General features: G+C 37.1%; 1 protein-coding gene and 1 pseudogene across 2 annotated transcripts in view; one reads left to right on the forward strand and one right to left on the reverse strand.

Annotated features, from left to right (window-relative positions):
• Positions 1 to 1,512: 1,512 nt before the first annotated feature.
• Positions 1,513 to 20,972, reverse strand: part of LOC132052448 (general transcription and DNA repair factor IIH subunit TFB4) — a 35,709-nt gene continuing 16,249 nt past the window's right edge. Inside the window, exons 11-12 of one of the 2 annotated variants that reach the window (XM_059443987.1) lie at positions 1,984 to 2,075; positions 1,513 to 1,560 (exon numbers count right to left, since the gene is read on the reverse strand). In XM_059443987.1, the coding sequence (XP_059299970.1) occupies positions 1,997 to 2,075 (79 nt within the window). In that variant the 3' untranslated portion in view covers positions 1,513 to 1,560; positions 1,984 to 1,996. Of the gene's footprint in view, positions 2,076 to 20,972 lie in introns of both variants that reach the window. The other variant, XM_059443986.1, reaches the window with a different exon arrangement.
• On the forward strand, positions 8,713 to 19,032 carry LOC132053659 (sister chromatid cohesion protein PDS5 homolog B-like; annotated as a pseudogene).

The raw sequence follows: 20,972 nt of genomic DNA on the forward strand, positions 1-20,972 counted from the left end.
CTCCCTTCTTGCTGTTTTTTTTTTTTTGGGTTAACAAACCAGTCTCAAGTTCGGGTAAATGAAAGAGGATTGATAATTTGATTGCCAACCTGAAAATAATTAACTTTTGATGAATGACCACATCAGATGGGTATTCTATAATTGATCACGATCCAACTTTGATGGCATGGGAGTGATGGAATCACGTAAAGTTAAGGTGTGTAAATGACCTTTCCTGATAAGTTTAAGGAGCAACTTATATATTAACAACTGATGAAAATTAAAGGCAACTATGTTGGATGGGGCGGAGTGTTGACCAGTCAAGAAATCTCATGTTCAGAAGATGAAAGTGGCGGAAATGAGAATGCTATGATGGATGTGTGGGCACACTAGGAGCGATAGGATTAGGAATGAAGTCATCCGAGACAAGGTTGGAGTAGCCTCAGTGGAAGACAAGATGCGGGAAGCGAGACTGAGATGGTTTGGGCATGTGATGCGGAGAGATGCAAATGCCCCAGTGCGGAGGTGCGAGAGGCTAGCTAGCGACAGGTTCAGAAGAGGTAGAGGTAGGCCGAAGAAGTATTGGGGAGAGGTGATTAGACAGGATATGGCGCATTTCCTGCTTACCGAGGGCATGACCTTAGATAGGAGGGTATGGAGGACTCATATAAGGGTAGAAGGCTAGTAGGTAGTCGCGTTTATTCTTTCTTACGAGTAGTTATATTGCTCTATAGTTTCTTGTCTCTTGATTTATGCGAGTATCTGTTGGTTTATAATGGCTTATTTACTTTCATTGTTTTCATTTTCATAATTGCTTTGATTTATTTGCCCGTATCTGACCTTTCATATGCCTTTTCTTGAGCCAAGGGTCTTCCGGAAACATCCTCCCTACCTAAGGTGGGGTAAGGCCTACGTACACTCTACCCTCCCCAGACCCCATGTTGTGGGATTCACTGGGTATGTTGTTGTTGATGAAAATTAAGGTGAGGATACCTAATCTGCAACTTTGCCTCAACTGAACAACGAACAGGTCATGTGAAGCTTTGCACCGAGCCGTACATACGATTTTCATCGAATACGGCTTTCCGCAGAATTCTATATGTATCTATGAGATCGAGTATGGAATTCTGTTTACACACTTTAAATTGAGTATCTGTTTCCCTCCCTTTCCTGCTAGGATTGGAAATCCTGTAAAAAAACAAAAAAGAGAGCATTTATTTTACGTTTTTAAGTCTAATTTTGAATCACCGTAAAAAAATTCTTGTAAAAACATACTCCCTCTGTTTCAATTTATATAAACCTATTTTCTTTTTAGTCCGTGTCAAAATGAATGACCTCTTTCCTAATTTGGAAAAAATTCACTTTATGAAGTGATTTACAGCCACACAAATGTTCAAGACTTATTTTGAACCACAAATTTCAAAAGTCTTCACTCTTTCTTAAATGTCGTGCCCAGTCAAATGAGTTCACATAAATTGAAACGGAGGGAGTATCATATTAGTTTCCAGTTGAAATGCCACCACGAAATAAGAATACTGGGGAAATTGGTCCCGAATTCCATTAAATTTTCATTATATGCACCTGCAAAGGACTAGTAGAAACCATGGACCTAAATTTTGAAGGATGATGTTCGGTACTATGACTTGCTATTTGTAACTTTTAACTTGTTTTGGAATTCTATCTCCAACTTCTCACTTGGACAGTAACATTTTATATTGAAAGACTAAATCCGGACAAGCTCGTTAGAATCATTCTATGTATTCCTTCACCTAGAAAAGGAGATTCTTGACACTGGAAAAGGTTCAGCAACAAGGAAACTTCCTCTTTCCACTTGTCCTCCTTGTCGGCCTTCCTCTTTCCAAAAGTGACCCGAATACAAATCTACATCCTTCCAACCTCTCTCATCATTAAGAGTCCCAGTGAAGGCCTACACTCATCTTTAACATTATATGGGACTGGGAGCTTATATCATAAGAAGCTCTTGAAAGACAGTTGTGCAGCAACCTGAGCTGTAGGATTATCTGTTCAAATCTGGAGTATTTCTCCTTCGATCCGAGGCTGAGGGATCCTGTTTTCGTGCCTCTCCAAAATTTGATCTGCATTTGATGGCATGAAACTAAAAATTAGAATACCCAGGCTCAAGCATCCATTATATGAATTGAGTTATCAATGGAATGGTTGTAGAACAGTTAGAATGCTACTATTGTATACGGTAAAAATCGGGTCAATGTGTGACCGGTGAGACCGGAGCCGAGGATAAGTCCAAATGAGCACGAGCATGTTCGATCTTTTCTCCACACCGGGGGTGTCGTACCGGATGTAATTGACCCGAGACAAGATAAGCATATCCGTTGGTCCGGATAGATTGAGCCTAAATCAGCGTGTCCGTTGGTCCGGATAGATTGAGCCTAAATCAGCGTGTCCGTTGGTCCGGATAACCGGTTGTGAGGTTGCCACGCGTCATGAAACCGTTCCGCCATTTGCGCTGACGGTCGTACGGGTGTCAGACCGTACGGATCAGCCTTATCCTTTTTAGGGTTTTTTATTCATAAAGGCTTTTTGTATTGTATCTATGGCCCATGAAGGAAAACCTATAAATAGAGGGCAATCCCCCCTTTTTTTTAGGTTAGCTTCCTTTTCATATCTCAATATTGTAATCATCAAACATATAAAAGCTCTCTCTCAAAGATATTGGTCCGGATTTTGTGGTGTTCTTCCTTAGCTTGCTTATCCTTTCAATATTACTTAATATATTTGGCATAAATCATCAATCATAGTACACATACATTTAGCGCAAACACCTATATATATATATATATATATATAACCACAAACAAATCCATTGACACTTCACACCAACCAAATAGATTAAAGTTCATATACCTCGCTTAAAAATCTAATTGTTACCCGAAATTCGGGGTAAACAGTTTGGCGCCCACCGTGGGGCTAGGATAATAGTGGTGCTTTAATCTTTGCTGCTTCCTTTTTTCACCTGTTGATTGAAGAATTTGCAGATTTCCACAAAAAACGGACGAAATGGCAAGCAGCAGTCATTCCGGTCATGTGAACAACAACGAGATAGTAGCTGAAAACGAGAACAACAGCGGGTTATGAAACCTACACACAGATCCAAATCGACCCAAATTCGTCGACTCGAGAGAAGGCCTCAACCGGCAGAATACCGTGAATCAGGAGAATGCCGTTTTTTCGGCCACCGATCCCTTGAATACTCATAACTCAATTACTTTGTCCCGGGCTCAAGGCCGAAAAACACCGGATACTCCGGATGAGATTAACTTACGTTTAATATTTGAAATGTTGCAGGAACAAGGGACCGCCATAGCCGAACAGGGGATTGCTATAGCTCAGCTTCAGAGCAAAAACGACAAGGCAGCTCCGGTAAGGTCAAAAGGGGTCACCGAGCCAAGGCGGGATGAAGCACGGATAGTCGAGAGCAATGGATCCGAAGCCGATTTTTCTACCGAAGTTCTGAAGATGCTCGAGACCTTGACAAAACGGGTCGATTCAACGGAGAAGAGGGTGGAAACGTATAACTCTCGGGTTGTTGCCCTCCTAAAAGATCACCAAGAAAAAAACCTTCCTCATCCCATACCCCACTCCCTTGCCCTGTGGAAGCAGCAACCACATGTCCACCACCATTGAAAACATCTTGAAAATTTTGTTGACTCAGACCTGTAGGAGGGAAATTTTGTTGCCCTCCAAATGGATTAAAAAAGACCTCATCTGTAGGGGCAGCACCCAATCCTGTAGGAGCAGCATGGTGAAATGGATTAAAAAGGCCCCCATCCGATACCACCTCACCCAAACCTGTAGGGGCAGCACCCAATCGTGTAGGAGCAGCATGGTGGAAAAAATTTTGTTACCCTCCGAATAGATTAAAAAGGACCTCTTCCGCTACCACCTCCCCCAAACCTGCAGGGGCAGCACCCAATCCTGTAGGAGCAGCATGGTGGAAACTTTGTTGACCTCCAAATGGATGAAAAAGGACCTCATTCGATACCACATCCCGCAAACCTGTAAGGGCAGCACAGACCAACAAGAGAGGAACTAGATTCTGCAGTTCTGCTTGATTCTACTCCAACACCTCTAATCTTCAATTTTTTGGAACGGGAAGGCGACGCTTCAGGCAAATTAGATCTAGAAAACTTAAAAAGTCTACGAAACTTCTTAGCAAAACTGCAACAAATTACAAATGAAAATTTAAAACATAGTAAGCAAACACAAACCACATGGATAATAAAAAAATAGACTATACGTCGTAGAATTTCAGACAGTCTCATATCTACCTGACCCCTGTTTTTGTGTACAGGGTTTTTCGAAACACTTTGTAAGAGTAAATTGAAACTTTCCGGTGTGACATCAACTTTTAACCCTTTTCCATTGGCTTTGGCTGTATCCAAAACATCACACCTCTCCACAGCGACGAAGACGTCAGATGAATCCGTGGAAAAGAGATCCCTAACCCTCTCATCAGAATTTTTTGCAAGTAGTGCTGATATTTAAAGAATTTTAATTAAAAAAAAGGTACTTTTAATAAGAGGCCAATACGTTTTTTCATACTTTTGTTTATAGTGTATATCCTTAACAATATAAAGTCTTTAATTTCACTTAATAATATTATTGCTATCATTTATATTAGTAAGTATTAATCCAAGTTAATAAGATGTTAACCATGCGTTAGCAATACAATCTGTAGGATATTGTTATATATAATTTATTTACTAATATGAAGATATGAGTAGTTTAACGCAAAATTTTAAAATATTTTTACAATAAAATTAAACAATTTTTCTTTTTATTGTTTACTTTTTTATATTTCTACGAGTGACAATATTGTTTAAGCGAAGCTCAAATCATGAAATTGACACTTAATTAAAAAAATTGGAGCCTCAAATTTTTATGGGCCTAAAGCGAAGACTTCACTAGTCTCCCCCCTTGAGCCACTTCTGAAGTGAACAAATGAATAAGTTACTATAACGACAACGTAATTTAGAAAAATACAATTAAGGTGTTAAACTTCAACTCTCCTAGATGATCTTCTATTTTTTGAAACGCATCCGTAATAAACTCATTACAAATATTAATAAATACTTTTTTTTTTACAAATCACAAAATAACTACTCAGAAGCTTAGCAAAGACAATAACTTAAAAATCACTATAATGACATCATAGTTTAGAAAAACACAATTCAAATATAAAATTACAACTCTCCTCGATGAGCTTCTATTTCTGAAACGAATCTATAATACTCATTGAAAATGCTACTAATATTTTTTTTAGACAAGTCATAAAACAACCACTCATAAGCTCATCAAAGACAATAACTTATTTTTTGCAGCAATATGAATTTGATGGATGTTGGTTTACTTGGTTTAGAAACTTTATTTTTGGGTGGGCGTCAAATGATCAAGACCTGACTTCAGTAAATGTTCTAAACAATGCTAATTTTTTTTTTTTTTTAAAGTCATTAGGGCGGACCAGATTCGAACTCTCGACCTCGATAGTAAAACTAAAGGCCTAAACTAGCGCGCGGATGGAAGCACTTTTATCGAGCAGTGTCATTTTATTTATATATAACCAGTGTATATTTTGGTTCGCCAAATTATTTATGTATATATAAATAAAAAATATTTCCGGTCAAGCAGTGTGCCTCCGCCCTGGATTTTCTCCTTTAGGAACATACAAATGGAAAGGATACTATGTGCCCAATTAAACTCCTTTGCTATAACCCTCCTAAGTGACTGCACTTTAAAATCTGGAGTATAAGTAAAAGTTTGATGGCCCCTCTGATTTATAAGGATCGCACTTACAAGGACAGACTTTGTTTGGTCTTGATGAACTACTTTATTAGGTGATTTGTGTGGATCATCAGGAAGAATGTCTTGATGAACTACTATATCAGGTGTTTTGTGTGGAACATCAGGAAGAATGATGAACTACTATATCAATTGTTTGGTGTGGAACATCAGGAAGAATAGAAGACGTGGAAGGAATAGCAGTCGATAATGGTAGCTCCGGCTCCACAAACAAATGACCCCAATGACCCATAGTACTATAGAGGGTTGAGTAACCAATTTTCTGCCAAAGAAAGATGACATTTTCAGACGTTTTAAACGAAAAAATTCACAGTAGATTACCTGGAGTTCAGCTTTTATTTCCTTATATTCTTCTAGTGGAAACTCTGGATCAGCAACAGTTGTAAGCAATCCTATTACTCCAATACAGGAGATTGGAGAAGAGAGAATAGGGAATAACTTTGATGACTGTATATGATGGCGTCTAGCCAAATTGAAGGGAAAAAAAAAAAAACAAGACTGTTCTGAGGAAGGGGGATTTGGCAAATGCTTTGGTATTTTAATTTCAATTGATGCTCTCCTATAATTTGAATAGTGTTGAGAACCCTGCTCATAAGCCATGGCAAAAGGGGCATCCTCAGCACTAAGAACACTGCTATCCAATCTTGAAGGGGCCCAAATTTGGATGAGACTGTTCTTTGATATTGTGCTAGAAGAACTGGTAGTTTCAAAGTAAAAGGACAACAACATTTTCTCCAGAACTCTGAAGATTGCATCATCTGCTTAGACAAGAGAGAAAAACTCAAAATACACTGTACACTTAGCAAAAGAATAAGAAGAAAGCTTGCTTTGCCGTAAACCTTTCAGAAAGAGTAAGAATGAACCCGGGCCGGATACAAAGGAGGATTTTAAGAGAGGAGATTGAAGGGGAACGGATTTTTTGGGAACTAAATGATGGGGAAGGTGACCGATTTTTTGGGAAGGAAAGAGAAATTTTTGGGGAAGATAAACTTTACGTAACCATACATCATTAAAACATACTACTGGTACATTACTTATTTTTATAATATTCAATATATCAATTATTTCCTCCCTTATTCACTATTTCAAAAATAAATTTTCATTTTTACAAATTTTTTTTTTTTGTAATTTTACTCTTAATATATATTACTCATTCCAAGTCATTATCTCAACTCTAGTACAATCATACACCAATTGACTAATATAAATATTATAGTAAATGAAGATAATTTTGAAAGAATAAGTAGGCGTTTGGCCAGAGAAACCTAAAACCTTTTCGTTTTTTTTAGAATTTTGGAGTTGGAGTTGTTTTTGGCCATATTTTTTATTGAAATGTAGTTATTTTGGCTGTGAAAAACTTGAAAAATAAGAAAAACTTGTTTTTCAAATTCCTGAATACAACTTCAAGTTGTATTTGAAATTTTTATGGCCAAACGCTGATTCGGAAAAAAAGTGGAAAAAAAATTCGGAAAAAAATGACTAATTCTTATGACCAAACGGGCCCTAAGACTAAATGTTTTTATTTGATGAGTGAATATTTTTTTTGATTCAAAAGAAAAAGGGAAAGTGGATTCTTTTTCGATTTACAAGCCAGAAGACCTTATCTATCAATATTAATCATAAAAACTTAAGTAGCTGGATATATTCTAAGGATCTATTTGGCTAGAATTATTCACTTTTTTTTCAAAAATCAGTGTTTGGTCCTAAAAATTTGAAAAACAACCGAAACATAATTTTTCCTTCAACAACAAAATATTATTTGCAAGAGTTATGGCCAAAATACTACCCTCTTACTTTGGCAGCCTTTGTTAATTGTTTTGATGATCTTCATAATATGCGTTTTTGATTTTGTGTGTGTGTTTTGATTTTCTGTGTCTGAACTGAGTTAGGGGTGTATATAGAGTCCTTTGCCTTTCCTTCTTCGCCGGTTGATCAAACAGAGAAGAAAAGAAAATAATTTTAAGTTTTTTATTTTTTCTTCTTCTTCTAACTCCTCTTTAAATTAATTCATATAGACTTCCCTTTTTCAAATTAAATGGCACAGTTTCTGATGGTTTGTCCTAAAACATGTAAACTTTTTTCCAAAAGCAATGTAAACTTTGTAAAGCAGAACGTCCTGTGCCTCAACGACATAAGTTCATGGATCAACTTTTACACTACTCTTATCGAAAAAAAGTGATCTCTTACCTTTAAGCTGCCTAGATAGTCTTTTAGATTTTATCAGCTCCCTAAACCTTTAGTTTTACTCTCTGTATGGAGCTGATTTATATTTCTTACCACTTTGTACTTTCCAATTTCTGCATCTATTGGATGCCATCAACGAAACCAAGTACTTACATTAAAAAATTACCTAAATTGGCACATGTGTATGTATATATGCTTTTGTGTATATATTACATGTATGTACGTATATAAATTAGTTGTTCACATATTAAATTCCAGTTCAAAAATTACTTTAAGTTATGTCTTTGAAGTTAAACTAACATTCAAATTACAAAGATGGTGCAAGAAAAATGAAAACAAAATTTATGTGCACATCAGGTGATGTGATTGCTCATTTTTTCTTTTTCACATCTGACTTGAGTGTCTGTGACCTAACTCCGCGTTTGTGAGCTTGCTCACATTGCTTGACCCTAGCCTAGCTGAGGGAGGAGGCTTGCGAAAATAGAGCAACAATGGAAGAAAGAGATCCATATAAGCGATATCAATTAGTTGGGATTAAAATTTAGTTACGTTTTGTGCATTTACTTTAGGTCTAATGTTCACTAGGAGTGTTAGTTTTGTTATTGTTATGCTAGTTGAAACTATAGAGAATTCTAGCACCACAGTACCTGCATTTTAAAATATCGGATTGAGATTTTAAAGGAGGGATATGGATAGGGAGAATATATATAGATGGCAACAACTAGCTTGTTATTGTGCTTGTTGTTTGAGTATCTGGCAGCTGCACGTGCACTGGTTCCATATCCAAGATGGTTAAAGCCCACACCGTCATCCTATTTTAGATGTCTGGAAATTACTGTCCACCCTGTTACGAGTCTATAGTTGCAGTTCCCATCTCTTCTTAGGTTCACCTCGTGTGAAATATATTTGTTTGTAGATAAATGTGATGCATAATGTTGTTGCTGCCGTCTCAGAAGTTATAGCTTTTAATGTCTCTTCTTTTCTTTTTGTTGGTTGCAGAAATGATGGTATGGATCCTGCTATGCTTTAGATTAGGGTACATTTCCATGGGTGCTAATGGAGACTTGTCATTTGTTCAACTATTTTCTCTGGGTGTCTGGGGAAAGGTGAGAAAGCTATCCTTTTTTTGTCCTAGAATACCCATTTATTTGAATGTAGAAAAGTGATAATACATGTTATGGCTATGGGGCAGGCTAGCATGTTTTGTTAAGTAGAAATGATGCAGAGGATGAGAGAATACTGAAAGGAGGATTCATCAACTTGCGAACATTAGTAATGCCCCAAATTTATCAGTTAATGTTGAATATATGATCCTCTTATTCTGGGTGCAGAATCATATCTTTAGATGGAACCTTCTGAATGACTCATCGAAATGCAGGAGTAGTAGTCTATCTTATATTAAGTTGCTCATAGACTTGTTCTTTAAGCTTCCTTCCAGTTGTGGCTTTGACAGATTACCTTCTTCCACGTCATGCTAAGTGTTCTTGTCTTTGATGGAGGAGACCGCAATAGTTTGTGTCAAGTTTACGAAGATATGCAATATAGAAACTTTTGGACAGTTACCAAGTGGTTCTTGTTTGGCTTAGATGAAATTAATGGACATTGCTCTCTTAGTTTTGCAATTCATCTTTTCCTGGTATGGAATTTCTGCCTAATTGTCTTTAAAAATTGGATTTTTTTTTTTTGCATTTTGTTCCAAGGTGCATCTCGTGCGTCTCATCAGCTTGCTGTCTCTGTCATTCAAAATTGCAGTGAAAAGATCGAAGATACCGTTTCAAGGTTTCTAAGGTCTTGCATACTTAACAGAGACGCTGTGCAGAGTGAGATCAAGGAATATTACCATGATATTATATATGAAATCTTTCAGTGTGCCCCTCAAATACTTCTTTCTGTCATACCTAGCCTGATCCATGAATTATTGGTGCGCCTTTTGGTCTATTGTTGTATGACAATGTAATCTGTTAATTATCTGGTCCAATGAATACTGAATAAATTTTGATTATCAATGTTATCGTTATTTGTTCTCATCGTCTCACTATTCATATTGTTAAAGTTAGTTGGGTTAGTTTCCCACTTTATTGCTCAAACTAGAAATGTAACTTCCTTCACAGACTGATCAAGTGGATGTCCGGATAAAAGCTCTTGGCTTGATGAAAAAGGTCTTTTCATTGCCTGGAAACCATTTTGCTCAGGATTATGACCAGCTTTTCGTAGAATTTTTAAACAGAACCTGTGATAAATCTGCTGAAGTGAGACTAAGTACACTTTCATGTGCTCAAGCGTTCTACATGACCAACCCATCAGGAAAAGAATCACTTGAAGTTGTTTGTAAGATGTCAAAACTCAAAACTTTTTATTTCCTTTTTCTTTTGTCTTCCAGAATGCCTTGATTTGTTGGTCTCCTTATTCAGCATTACATCTCACGATTTAACTCCTGTGAACCGAGCAGCCGCTCTTCAAGGCCGGCTTTTGGATTCTGATGACAAAGTGAGATCAGAGGCAGTTACTGTGGTGTGTGACATGGCAAGATATAAGCTAAAATCTATTCCCGCTGAACTAATCACACGTGTTGCAGAACGACTGAGAGATAAAAAGGTTTTTGGGGTTGAACAGATTTCATAAGATGGCATTGCTTTTTGTGCATTTCTTTGAAAAAGCTTCTTTGTTCGTACTTTATGATATATGCTTTCATACGCCTCGTTTTCATCTAAAATATGTAGGTGTCTGTCAGAAAGAAAGCATTGAAGAAGTTGTTAGAACTGTATCAGGAATATTGCACACAATGTGCTGCAGCTGTCATGTCTTTCAGTGATCATTTTGAACAGATCCCATGTAAAACTTTGATGATATGCTATGACAGAGATTGTAAGGAGTTCAAGTATGCCTGTTTTCACGATGTGACTGTTCGAAGTGGATGCATTTTCTGGTTGATGGAGATCTAATTATGATTCACCTGATGCACAGGACTCAGCGAATGGAGATTGTGCTTGCTGACTCTCTGTTTCCTGCTTCTCTTTCAATTGAGGATAGAACCAGGCATTGGGTCGTCATGTTTTCACTTTTTACGCCTTGTCATCCGAAGTATAGATGCTTTAAGTTTGTTTAAAATTCCAATTTCCTGCGACGATTACGTCTTGAACTTTTGGGAAACTTTTTTCTTTTAGGCTGAAACTTTTCTGGTTTAGTCTAGAGAGCCTTTTTGATGGCATTAACTAGCATTCTTGTTTCTAATCTCTTATTAGCTGATGTTGGCAAGACTGGTTTGCTGTGTTTTATGAAGAAACTCTAATTTACACAGAAATTGGTCCTCCTACATATTTTTGCCAAGTCAGTTTGTGTACTATTTTGCATTGATTTTCTATATTTCTTGTCCAGGAGGAAGTCTCGGAAGAAGTAGAAAAGAAAATGAAAATGTCAGCATCTTTTGATGATACTGCCAAAGCAGAAGACTGCTTCCGCAAACTGGATATGGTTAAAGACAGGCAAATCTTTGATCTGTTGAAGTTGTTAAATGAACAAAACGTTGAAGATGCCCAAACCACCAGGATGAGCTTCTTTCACTTTCTTACAGTAGGTCTTCTTTATTTCACTTTCAACCTGGATATAGAGTGGGTTTCTTTTATCGAAATTCTACCATGGGTCCATGGCGCAAGATGCCTTTGGAGTTTCTAATGAACTCTTGCTTGAGTTATCTCAAAATAATTTTTTTTAACCTTCCTGTGTCCTTTATGTTTTTTGGATTCATTCCTCAATAATTTGCATTAAAAATTTGTGGATGGTCATGTTCTAGAAAGAGAATAACCAGGAAGTTGGACTAGCGGTTGGGCCTCTAAGTGGGGTTTTTTCTGAATGAGCTTGATATTTAAGGAAGCCCTAAGTGGCTCAACAACAACAACAACAACAACATGCCCAGTAGAATCCCACAATGTGGGGTCTGATGCTGTTGAAGACCCTCGGCTCGACAAGACAAAAAGTTACAAGCATATCAAAAACAATATGAAAACGAGGAATAACAAAAGCGAAAAGTCATGATCTTTAGCTACCATAGATAAATAAGATAATCAAAAGTACACCAAATTTAAGAAATCAAATGGCAATAAACGAATGAGCAAAACTACAACTACTAGGATGAAAGGATAAGCAACCTAGCCTTCTATCCTCTCCTCCATAACCTCCTATCTAAGGTCATGTCCTCGGTAAGCTGTTGTGATTTAACCTGAGAAGAGAAGCTAAACAGGTTAAGGAGTGTGCCACTGTGCCTAGAGTATAGATAGTAGACTCAATAGATTAAAATGTGGCTTGGAGGTGAGGGAGAAGGATCAACTAGTTAAGGTGTGTGCCTGGAGTAGAGTTATTGTCTTTGGTTTTGGTCAGTATAAAGGAGTTTTCCTGGAATTGCTAAATGCTTGCAATTGCGTGGATCATTTGGAAAGAAACAAGCTTGAAAACATTTCCTGATAGGTGGATGCCTAAGCTTATGTGTGAGAAAGACCAACTTTTTGTTGGCTTCCTTGATTTCAGTCTGTAAGCTTGTATCTTGGCAACAAGCTTACTAGAACTTCAAAGCGATTTCTTTTTGATGAGTGACCACTGTTATATAATTGGAAGACATTTTGTTCTCCTCATTATACACTTCTCTATTCTGATAAAATTCTCCTGCCCTGGAAACTTAGTGTAGACCACACTTCACATTCCTTTCTTTGGGAACCTGGTGGTGGGTGCTGATATGCGGACACTGTTAGGGAGTCTAGAAGGGGCAAGTAAAGTTGCTTGTGACCTAGAGGTCACGGGTTTGATTGGCCCCGTACCCCGCGCATACTGTATTTTTTTTTTTTTTTATAGTGACCGAAGGATACAAAAGACTGAGTCTGATAGATAGTATTGAGCTTTCACTAATTATTCTATTACATGAATTTGTGGCATACTAGCTGACGAAAAAGTTTACACTGTTAGGTTCAGAGTAGCTTACTTTTTAGTTCAAGCGCTATGTAGTATTTACTGTATATGTTGTGTATATAACAATTTTCCCTTCCGATACTTCATAATCGTGATATCTGTGTATTTTTCATTTATGAGATTTGAGCATTACCTCCCTCCGCATTTGTTTTAGAAATTATCATCTCTCGACATAAGTATTTCATTTGGTGATTTAGTGAGAGTGTGAACTTAAATATAATTTTACAGGCCACTACTCTATATTGTAGTGTCATATTCAAGTCAATATAGGTAGTAAGTTTTTTCTTTTTGGATGACAAGGGTACGCGCAACCGCTCCCCGCTCTTGTGCAAGCAAACCACAGATAACCCGCACTAGGCAAGCCCCGTGCGACGAGCTCGACCCAGAAGGCAAATCCCCTTCGGGTGCACACTGTTAGTGTTTACTCATCAGTTGTGTCTTTTAACGCCTGTTCTTTTTCTTACTATCCTTTTGGGCCAGCCCACTCGTTTTCAGCTTGCGGGCATTGGTTGATTTTAATTGTTCTGATGGCACTGTGTATTTCATACTTGAGAAGTATCTTCCATGCAATAAAAAAGGCAGAGGATGCTGTTGATGCACAAATTACTCCTGTCAGTGTCTTCCTTGGCTTTGAAATCAATGCTAGTTCCTTATTCTTAAATGTATTAATGTTGAACCATGAGAGTTCGTCATATTGCAGAAGCTTCATAGTTTGTCAGATATTGGGGTTTCTTTGTTGGATGCAATAAGCAACACAAGCGTCTCTCATTCGCATATCTCCGGACTTATTTTGCTGCCATCTTCACTCTATAAAGCTGGTCATGAACATAATAGTCAGGCAAGTTCTTTCCGTTTGATTGGCATACTGCATTTGGTTCGATTCTTTTGTGTTTTATTTACACTTCTCTTTTCTTTTGCAGGGAAAAAGTGATATTTTAATGCGTTATCAGCTAGATGAAAATTTCATTGGGAAGTTACTTGATAGTTCAAAAAAGAAAGCTCAAGTACATGCCTTTACCCCTGCCTTGATTTTTATCAGTTGTCACTGGATGTGCGTAACCGATTTTGTTCTACATTGTTCTTCCTGTTATATCTCAGACTGTTGGCATGACGCGGTCAAGTAACAGCGGAGGCAGCAAATTGGAAACACAATTATGCAAAAAGGGCCCTCTCCTGTTGAGCATGATAAAAGAGAAATGCAGTCAATCATATTCAGATAAGCAGGAGATAAGTGAAGCAGATCAGGAGCTCACTACTAGAGAAATTCAAAAAACACCTAAACCATTCTCAGCTTCTGCATCATTTGAATTACATAAGGAGTTTTCGATTGATGATGAACATGACGATGATGCACGCGGAACCATTGAAGCAGTGATTAGAACTGAGCAGCAACCATGTTTTTCAAGAACTCTCAGGTCACGAACCTTGTCTGATCAGAAGGATAAACATCCACGTTCTTTGAAAGAAAAAGACACAATCTCAAGATGTAAAACCATAATGTGTGAGCCTTCCAAATCCATGAAAGGCAAGAGCTCAGATATCTGCATCTCAAAGGTATATTCTATCATATCATCCATTTTTTCCGTCAGAACTTGCTCTAACTCTTGAATATGTAGGGAAGCAAAAATAATGGTGAAAAGTTAATCAGGCAGGATAAAGAACTGTGCTCTTCAAAGATAAATGGTGAGAACTTCTTTGATATTGGTATATTTAACAACATTCACTTTTACATGACATGTCTGTTTTGATAATGCAGTTGTTCTGGAAGCACCGAGGCTTTTGATTCTAGCAAAAACTCTCTCAAGGTCAGTCAGAAGATTGCTGAATATAAGAGATGTGCTCAATAATGTGTAGGAAATGTTTTATCTGTCTATTGCTTGTTGCCCTGTAACAGAAATAGTGAAAAGAGGAGAATCATTGCTGGGTATATTAGGAGGAAAAGTTTCCTGGTTTCATTCTGCCTGATCTGTTACAACTGTTCTATTGAACATATAGGTGGACTGAACACCAAGCAAAAAGCCTAAAAGGATTTGCCTAAGTTTCGTAGCTATGTAAGGTCTGGTACGAGGAGCCTGATATTTGGTATTGGAGGAACCTGTACTTTAAGATGAATTCACAGATCGCAACATGATGGTTTCGAGCAGATATTCAGTAGAGAAGACAATTAGCTGGACAAAAGATGTTAGGTGAAACAGATTCTGAATTTTATTTAGGTGAGGTGGCTCTGGGTTGTATGCAATTGTTGGGGGTGCTAGGTTTGTTAGAGTTAGACAATTGATATAATCAAAGTTTAGATCCTTCTCAGAAAGTATAATTGGCTTTGGAGGCTTCCAATTGGAAAAATAAGAGAAAATCAGTTCTTGACATGATTAAGTGTAAGTACTTTTGCATTCCCAATAGACTTCTTTTTGAAAGGGGACCACAGTGTCAACTGGAAAGTGTCATGTAGATCAATCGGTAGGCCCTCCTCAATCCTGACCTCTCCCCATTCTCTTATCAGGGAAGTTACCATCTTCTAGCCTCTTGGACCCCCCCCCCCCCCCCCAAAAAAAAAAAAAAAAAAATGGAAAACTGAAATAATAAAGAAATAAGAGAAATTGGGCCATCTTTCACAAGAGAGGCTGCTTTCTTTCTTCCTGGCATTCCTGTAACAACACTGGTTAGCTTCAGATGAAGATGAAAAATGCCCAGCCTAGCAAGCACTTGTGCCAACAAAAAAGCGAGACCTCACTAAGCAAGCAAAAAGAAAGACTCTCATTAGTCAAACGCTAACAAGCAAGAAAACAGATGGGCTAATGCGTGTAGTTGGAATTAAGTATATTCTACTTCATTACTCTTTCTGTATGCAAGAATTGATTTATTCAAAGTCAGAAGAAGGCTTTTGGCTTATTATTTTAGTAACTTGTCATCCTTAAAGTTCTTTAAGACGATACAACAGTAGAGCTCGAAGTGCTTTAGCATTTTTTGCCGACACTGGTAATGAGCTAATTGTGGTTGGATTATCATGGAGGAGAGGGGAGGACTGTAACAAGTCCGTGTATTTGGAGGTAGAGTTGTATTTGCTATAACCGTATTAGTACTTTGTACGATCTGTTGACTCAGTCAGACTTTGGGCTGCATTCTCTTATGAAAATCATTTTCCTAAAAAAATGAACTAATCTTTGACACCCAGATATAGTAACAAAAAATTTGTTTACTGTTGGTTAACATGGAAATTTGCCTACGTAGATCACCTGCGAAAGCAGGGAAGCTGAGGTTCTCAGTTTGGATAGTGAGATTTCGGGGATTTTAAGTAACCATTCCTTGCTTGACCAGGTAATGCTAACATCATTAAATGCTCAACTTATTTAGCCAGCAGAATTAGGTTTCATGTTTTTGCTTTTCAGAAGCAAACCTTGAATAGAAGATCTAAGATAACCATCTATTTGATTCTTTCATAACTTTGAGCATATAGGTTAATACACATGATTCATGTCTTTCATGCATATGTATCACGTTCCATCATATGCATATACTTTTAACTGCATTGAATATAGCAAAAATGTTTTCAGAGTTCATATAAGATAGACTTTTTCATATAAGACGCGGTCATAACGTAGCCAAGTAGGAAAACTTTTTTGATGAACTCTGATTGTTTTTAATTCGCTGCAAAATTCTTCAAGATTGTAATAAGGGATTTTTCTGTTGCAATCCTTTTTCCTTCTTGATAGTCATTTAACTTGTCAGTGCTACTACCCTTAATTTAGGTGTTCATCTTATGAAACCGAGTACATGAAACATTTTTATGTGGTCGCTCAAAATTTCCTTGCATTTGGATGTCTTGTAATGCATTTTGCATAATCTTAATTAGGATTGCATTAGCATCTGCATTCCGGGTTCCACTTGAATGAAGAGCACCTGCCTGCAGTACTGCCACTTGGGTCCACGAGAATATATCCCTGCACTTCGGATTATATGCTTGCTGGGTTAAGGCTGTCAAACATATTATATATATATATATTACATAGAAGGGAGACATTCTTATGTCCTCAGCTTTTCACATCTCTCCTTTGAGAAATGATATGAGTTCATGATGTAAAATATGTTCACCCATATTGCTATCCATGTACGTGCCCTGACAGCATACATTGTTCTGATCATATGCTTGAATTCCACTTTTTATTCTGTTGTGGATGCTATAAGACGACCAGTAAAAGTTTTTACTGTAGCGACCATGGCAAGTGCTCTTCATTTGATAGCCCAAGGAAAAATAGCGACATGATTGGATCTGTCTCTCAACAAGAAATGACTTGTCAGAGGATAAAGCTAAGTGTGATAGCAAAAGGACTGCCTTAGCTGGTAAGAATCTTACCTTTGTTTGTTACGATATTTCTTTCCTTTAACTTTTCAGATTTGTCCACAGTGAAAACTAAGCTAGATCTAAATAGAAGAAGCATTACTAGCTCTTCTGTTAAACTTGGGTTTCTCTTTGTGATGAGAAAGCTTTTATTATTAGTTCTTTAGTTTATTTCCTCTACTCATTTTTTATTATTTATGTTTTTTTCTTTTCTTCGTCTTTTTTTAAAGATGTTTTCGCTCGAGTTATGCACCCTTTTGTGTGGGTTGCACCAGCTTTCAGAAGTGTTATGGTTTCCTATTTATCAGTTCAGTTCTATTTGCATGTTCCATCTTCTTTCTTTCATCTCTGGTTTATTTTCCTACAAATTTAAGCTGGTTTTACTTTGTTCCTTAAATGAAACTGGGCAACAAGTCATGAGGTGCACGTCCAGAGGAGGAATCCTGTTTAATAGAGTTGCGATCTAAAGCGTCACGAATCACTTCACATTTACTCTTGCGATGGACACGGGCTGTAATTAGTCGCACCATCTATTAATCTACAAATTATGTTGGATGAGCAAGTCTGAATTAACTGTTCTATGATTCTTGTCATTTTGTGCCGCAGAGTTAAAGAAGCAGGAGTGTTTTAATTGACTCATCAGTTTCTGAAGTCATTGATGTGAATGAGAATCCTGTAAGATTCACCTTTTCTTTTCCTCCGTTTCCTTTCAGCTTGCTATTCTTTTTCAGTTTCCTTTTAGCTTAGATGGTTGTGGCTATTTCTGAACGAAAGAACTAGTAAATCAAATATTTTTTGCCTGTAGTGGGGTTGTATGGTATTTCCTCTGCTTTAACAAAATCAATTTTTACCAACATTTTTAAAAGAGCCACCCAGTCTCACCTTCCACGCCCAACCAACTTTTTATCTTTTTTTTCCCTCTGTTTTGTTGAAGCTTTATGGACATGCTTATCAGGAAAAAAAAATAGTAGCTTTAGAGCTAGGTCCTTTCTCAAATAGTTGACAGAGGTACAGAGAGATGGCTTGCAGAAGGCATGCTAGAACGTTCTAATTCTAATGAATTACAGTTAAGGCATTGTGTGACTAATAAATTATTCTTTTTAATGTAGGAAGTTCTTAGACAAAGTTAATAACATTTTCGGTCTATCTGTTGGCTAAAGTTGTCTTTTGGTTGCATACAGATTGCCCGAAGGACTCGAAGTCGAAGAGTTTGAATATATTTTACAAAGATAAACTAAAGGCTAGCTTGTTAAGTAATTTTGTTTTGGTCATTCTCCATCTCAGCGAATGCGCATGTTTGACGGATTACATCAAAATTTTCAGCAAGCCTCTAGCAAACAGCTGAGTCTTTGTGCAGGAGTTAACGATTGGCTGTTGTGAATATAGTTAAATGAGATGCTGTTATTAACCTAGGGTTTAGATGGTGAAACTACGACCCCCCTGTATGGTTTCTGTAAATAGTGAATATGTCGCTGTTGATGGGTTTCATACAAGAGAGGAAACTCTCTGAACCCAACTGTTAAAGTATATTTACTATATCAATGTATGTCACTAAAATGATCTCGAGAAGACCAAATGATATTCTAGTCTGTAGATCTCTGATCTTGATTCAACAACTTTGCACTAGTTCATCAAAAGGTAGAAACTCTATTGAAGGGAATACGTTTGTGTATTTCACAAAATTGAGTTATTTCTTCATGTTGAGATTTAAAGATCCTCTGGTTTTGTCCTAATTTATCTGTAAGGCAAATAATTTATAAGCATAGTATTGGAATGAATTAGATTTGTCTCTAGCTTTGTTTGGATGAAACATAGTTGATTGATTGAGTTGATCCTTCATATGCAAATCATATCTCAAATTTTGATTCAAAATAGTTTGGATTTTACGTTAAATAGTCCGTAGTACTAATGAGATAGTTTTGTCTGAAAACTTAGTAACTCATGTCATGTATTGCACCAGCGCCCCCTCCGGGGTATCTTCTCTGACCTTGCATTTTAACGTGGATAACTTATGCACTATTAGCCGTAATGATTGAGAAAATAAGTTAATTAGAAGCACCTATGATGGAAAAAGAAGGGGAAGAGTGGAGAAATTTAAAGGTTACTCAAAAAGTATACCAACGTGGATGTCCTGCTTTCTTGGAGGCCTTCTCAATTACTTGACTTGTAGGTGACGAAGACCAATGGAGATTACACAGTCGGAAAATTTGTTTAAAATTACACCTTGCTCACTGAATTACTAACTCGAAGGATGCACCCGGTATTAGATTGTTTTTACCGTTCTATTCTAAATGGTTTGCTTTATTTATCTATATTTCTTCTTCAATTAAACAAAAATGTACATTTTAATCCAATCATTGGTTGAAGCTAATATTTGTAAACCTATGACGATCCGTAATTAAAAAACATCCACTCGCAATACAGTTGCATGAAGTTAATGGCAAAAAAAAAAAAAAAAAAAAAAAAAAGACAAGTTTGTCCTTGAAATATAAGCTAAAAGTTTGAAACCTTCATGAGCCCAAGATCGTTACTAAGATCGGAAGATTCAACTAAAGAAGATGGTTATGAAAAGGAGAATTTGGTTGAAGAAGAAAGACTTTCTTAAATTGGCTTAAATGACTTACAATTGGGTTGGTTTGGCTTGATTACAAATGCCTAATGTCACTCCTATTTATACTGTCTAGGGATGCTTCTAGATATTATTCTAGATACATCCATAAGAAAAAACTAATCATCTTTATCCCCTACCACTACTCTAGAATATCTAGATTTTTCTTTAGGATAATTATCCAAGATCCTACACTAGATAATTCTATCCTCAACTATAAATATCTAAGTGTCTAGAATTTCTAGACAATTCCTAAATACAATATATATCAAAGATATTATATTATAACTTTCTAGAAACTCTTTTAAATATCTATGATATTTTTGTTCTTCCAAAAAATTTACTTTAATTTTTCACACTCCCCTTAAAGTAATTTTTTGGAAGCTATCCCGAACTTGTCGTGGAAGAACTCGTACGAATCTTTTGACGTGCCTTGGTGAAGATCTCGCATGTTTTCCGACACTTCTTCCTTCTTCAAATGATGATGGTTTTCCGCCGATAATTGGGCCTCCAAAGAAACATGAATATGCCTTGATAAAATTTTCATCTCTCGTAGCGACCAAATTTTAATTTCTTATTGGCCTTTGCGAACCACGTGAATCATCTTCATGCCGAATTTTACATTCTTGAGTTTCCGTACTCCCCTTTCTCTTAGCTCCTTAACAATTGTGTTATATGGAGAAACACCCGAGTCGGTGAACCAAATTTCCGCGAAGACTTAGCACTACCGTAGGATCCACCACTGAGTCCTTTTCTCCTCAATGAACTCGTTTGTCGGCTTTCCGAGCATCCGAGAACCATGTTATCCGTCTCTCCATATGAAATCGAGCCTTCAACGTCAACCTCTTCATTTATTTGACCGCCGTTCTCCATCTCGCTCATTTGATCTCGAGCTAGTGATTGGTCCGATATGGCGTGATTGGCCGGAGACCTCAACTTCCACTACGACTCCTCAATGCTTTCTCTAGAATGGTCACCATTTTCATATATAGTTTTAGAACCTTCATGCTCGTGCTCTACTTCAACATCCTCCACGTAATTTTAAGATCTCAAAATTTCCTCGATAGCAAG

This window comes from Lycium ferocissimum, chromosome 4 (assembly GCF_029784015.1).
Source record: "Lycium ferocissimum isolate CSIRO_LF1 chromosome 4, AGI_CSIRO_Lferr_CH_V1, whole genome shotgun sequence".
Lineage (NCBI taxonomy): Eukaryota > Viridiplantae > Streptophyta > Magnoliopsida > Solanales > Solanaceae > Lycium > Lycium ferocissimum.